Genomic DNA, 2,449 nt, shown 5'->3' with positions numbered 1-2,449 from the left:
AAGAGAAAATTAGGATTCTAATAAATATCTAAATAAATACTTATAAGTTTTTTAAAAAATAATTTCAATTTTCAAAAGTAATTTTTGAATTTCAAATAGAAAATTTCAAAAAATTCGAAGAAAATATTCAAAAAGGAGTTATAAAAAATTTCGAATTTGAAAAAGTATAATTCAAAAAATAAAAAAATACTTTATATTTTTATATTTTATTAGGAGACTATGTGTATATATACACACATGTATATATATATATATATATACATATATAAAAAAAAGATTAAGAGACTTTTGATTCTTAATAAAGATATTTTTGAAGATGTTTTAGTGAAAGTAAACATGAATAATAGTACTATCAATAAGGTAAACTTTTCAAAAATCTAAGCTCTCACGAAAGTTCCTCTGAAACTGCAGTGAATAAGTCACGAAGAAATTACTTTATAACGCCTGAAAATTAATATTCCATATGTGGCAATAAAAAGTATTTCTAGAAAATAACAAAAGTGGTTTTCGATTTCTTGTACTTGCAAAAATTCAAAGAAAAAGTGTTTTGGTTACTACAAAGCCGATACAGATTCTCTCTCTCAACATCCGCACACCTTGTTTCTTACTTTCTCTCTCTTAAACCCCTTAAAAATACAAAAGAACTTTTGCTATAAAACCTCACGCACTCACACTTTCCTCTCAAACACTTCACCCACAAAACATAACCTATCTCTCTTTCTCTCTAATGGAGGTTTCAGCGACAAAGTCTTATTTTATTGAAGAAGAAGATGATCTGGGTTCTTCTTTATCGGAGATGGAAGCTGGATTTTCTGGTAACAGTGGAAACCCACAACACGGCGTCGTTTCGAGACCTTTCTCTTATACGAGGATGAACAGTATCAACAACAGGGACAAGAACTGTTATTATAACAACTACCCTTGTTATTACCGACAATACTCTGTTTCGTCTCCGAGATCTGTTGTGTCCGGAAGATTCCATGACTTGAGATTCGATAATCAACAGCCTCATTTCTTGGATTCGTGTTTCCTCTGCAAGAAACCACTTGGTGATAACAGAGACATCTACATGTACAGGTATAAGATCTACACATCAGATCTCATTTAAAATTTTCAACTTTTCATCGAAATGATTAAAACCCAGAGAAAAAAAATAATTGATTATTTTAGGATACCAATTAAACGATTCAACATGGGTCTGATTCGGAAGTTTTGTGTAATTTGCAGAGGAGACACACCATTTTGCAGCGAAGAGTGTAGACAAGAACAGATAGAGAGAGATGAAGCAAAAGAGAAGAAAAAGAATCTGTCTCATTCTGTGAAATCAGCAATGAGGAGAAAAGAACAACGAAGCTCATCTTCGTCTCCTACTAGATCTCGTGACTATGCTTTTCACAACGGAACTGTTGCTGCTGCTTGAAATTCCCAATCTGATAATGAGTTTGAGAATTATAATAATAAAAATAATTATGTTAAAAAATGGAAAAAAGTGAGATTTTCTCTTTAAGCTTCGAAGCTGGTTTTGGGATTCTCTTTAGATCTTTTCCTTAAAGATTATTTTACTTCAGCTTGAAGTTTGCAGGAAAAGAGAAAGCTAAAGTTCCTTTTTTTTTTTTTGAAAATAAGAAAGCTAAAGATCCTTTAACTTCTTCCTTGTGCTTTTTTTTTTGCTTTGTGGTTTTTGTTTCAATTTTAAAGTTTTGGTAGTTCATATGAGGAGATAAATTGTAAATGCTTGTGTGAGTTATATAACATCCATGGCATTCTTGAGTAAATTTTCTTGTTTCTAATTCTTGCTGAATAAGAGAAAATAAATATATAAAAATTACATATTCGACCATGAAAATATTGTACTATACGAGAAAATTATGAGAATTATTTACATTAAGTTTATTTGGCAAAGAAAAGCATTTGATTCTTGTTGCGTCAAGTTTGGTGACTTGCTAAAACAGGGAAATTAATAAATTGTGGTAGTACAGTTTTCTCTCCAAATACTTGTTGGCAGTACAAAATTTATTTTTCTTTTTTTCTTACGAAAATGGTGTACCATTTTTATGATTAACAAGTTAAGTTTTTGACATTAACCCTATGGCGGGTATTATTTTCTTTTTTACCGAACGAGGATATTATTTAACATTGAACTCAAAAATGTTACCCATTAAAATAAAACTGCTGATTTTATTAATCTCAGGAAACCAAAGCCAGTAGATAAAAATCAGAGGCAAAAACCGGCGAGAAAGGGACATCCCAGAAAAAGAATAGAACAACATAACAAATCAAAAGAACCAAACAACCAAATCAAATGAAGAATGCTGATATAAATAGGAGTAGTGAGAAGAGTAACAACCACTACTGAACATTATTAAGGTCGATATTCAAAACCATGGTCATAAAGAACCACGAGGCAAACCAGAGGCTGACCTATGTTGCAAGATAGGGGGTCATATGA

The 2,449-nt window shown here is 31.0% G+C and overlaps 1 protein-coding gene across 1 annotated transcript; it reads left to right on the top strand.

Moving 5' to 3' along the window:
- Positions 1–572: 572 nt before the first annotated feature.
- On the top strand, positions 573–1,786 carry LOC108836420 (FCS-Like Zinc finger 1-like). The gene is made up of 2 exons (XM_018609577.2): positions 573–1,077; positions 1,228–1,786. Exons 1-2 carry the CDS (start codon positions 728–730, stop codon positions 1,418–1,420), a joined length of 543 nt encoding a protein of 180 aa, XP_018465079.1. The 5' UTR covers positions 573–727; the 3' UTR covers positions 1,421–1,786.
- The last annotated feature ends 663 nt before the right edge of the window (positions 1,787–2,449 follow it).

This window comes from Raphanus sativus, chromosome 4 (assembly GCF_000801105.2).
Source record: "Raphanus sativus cultivar WK10039 chromosome 4, ASM80110v3, whole genome shotgun sequence".
NCBI lineage: Eukaryota > Viridiplantae > Streptophyta > Magnoliopsida > Brassicales > Brassicaceae > Raphanus > Raphanus sativus.
This window is presented reverse-complemented; position numbering and strand designations above follow the sequence as displayed.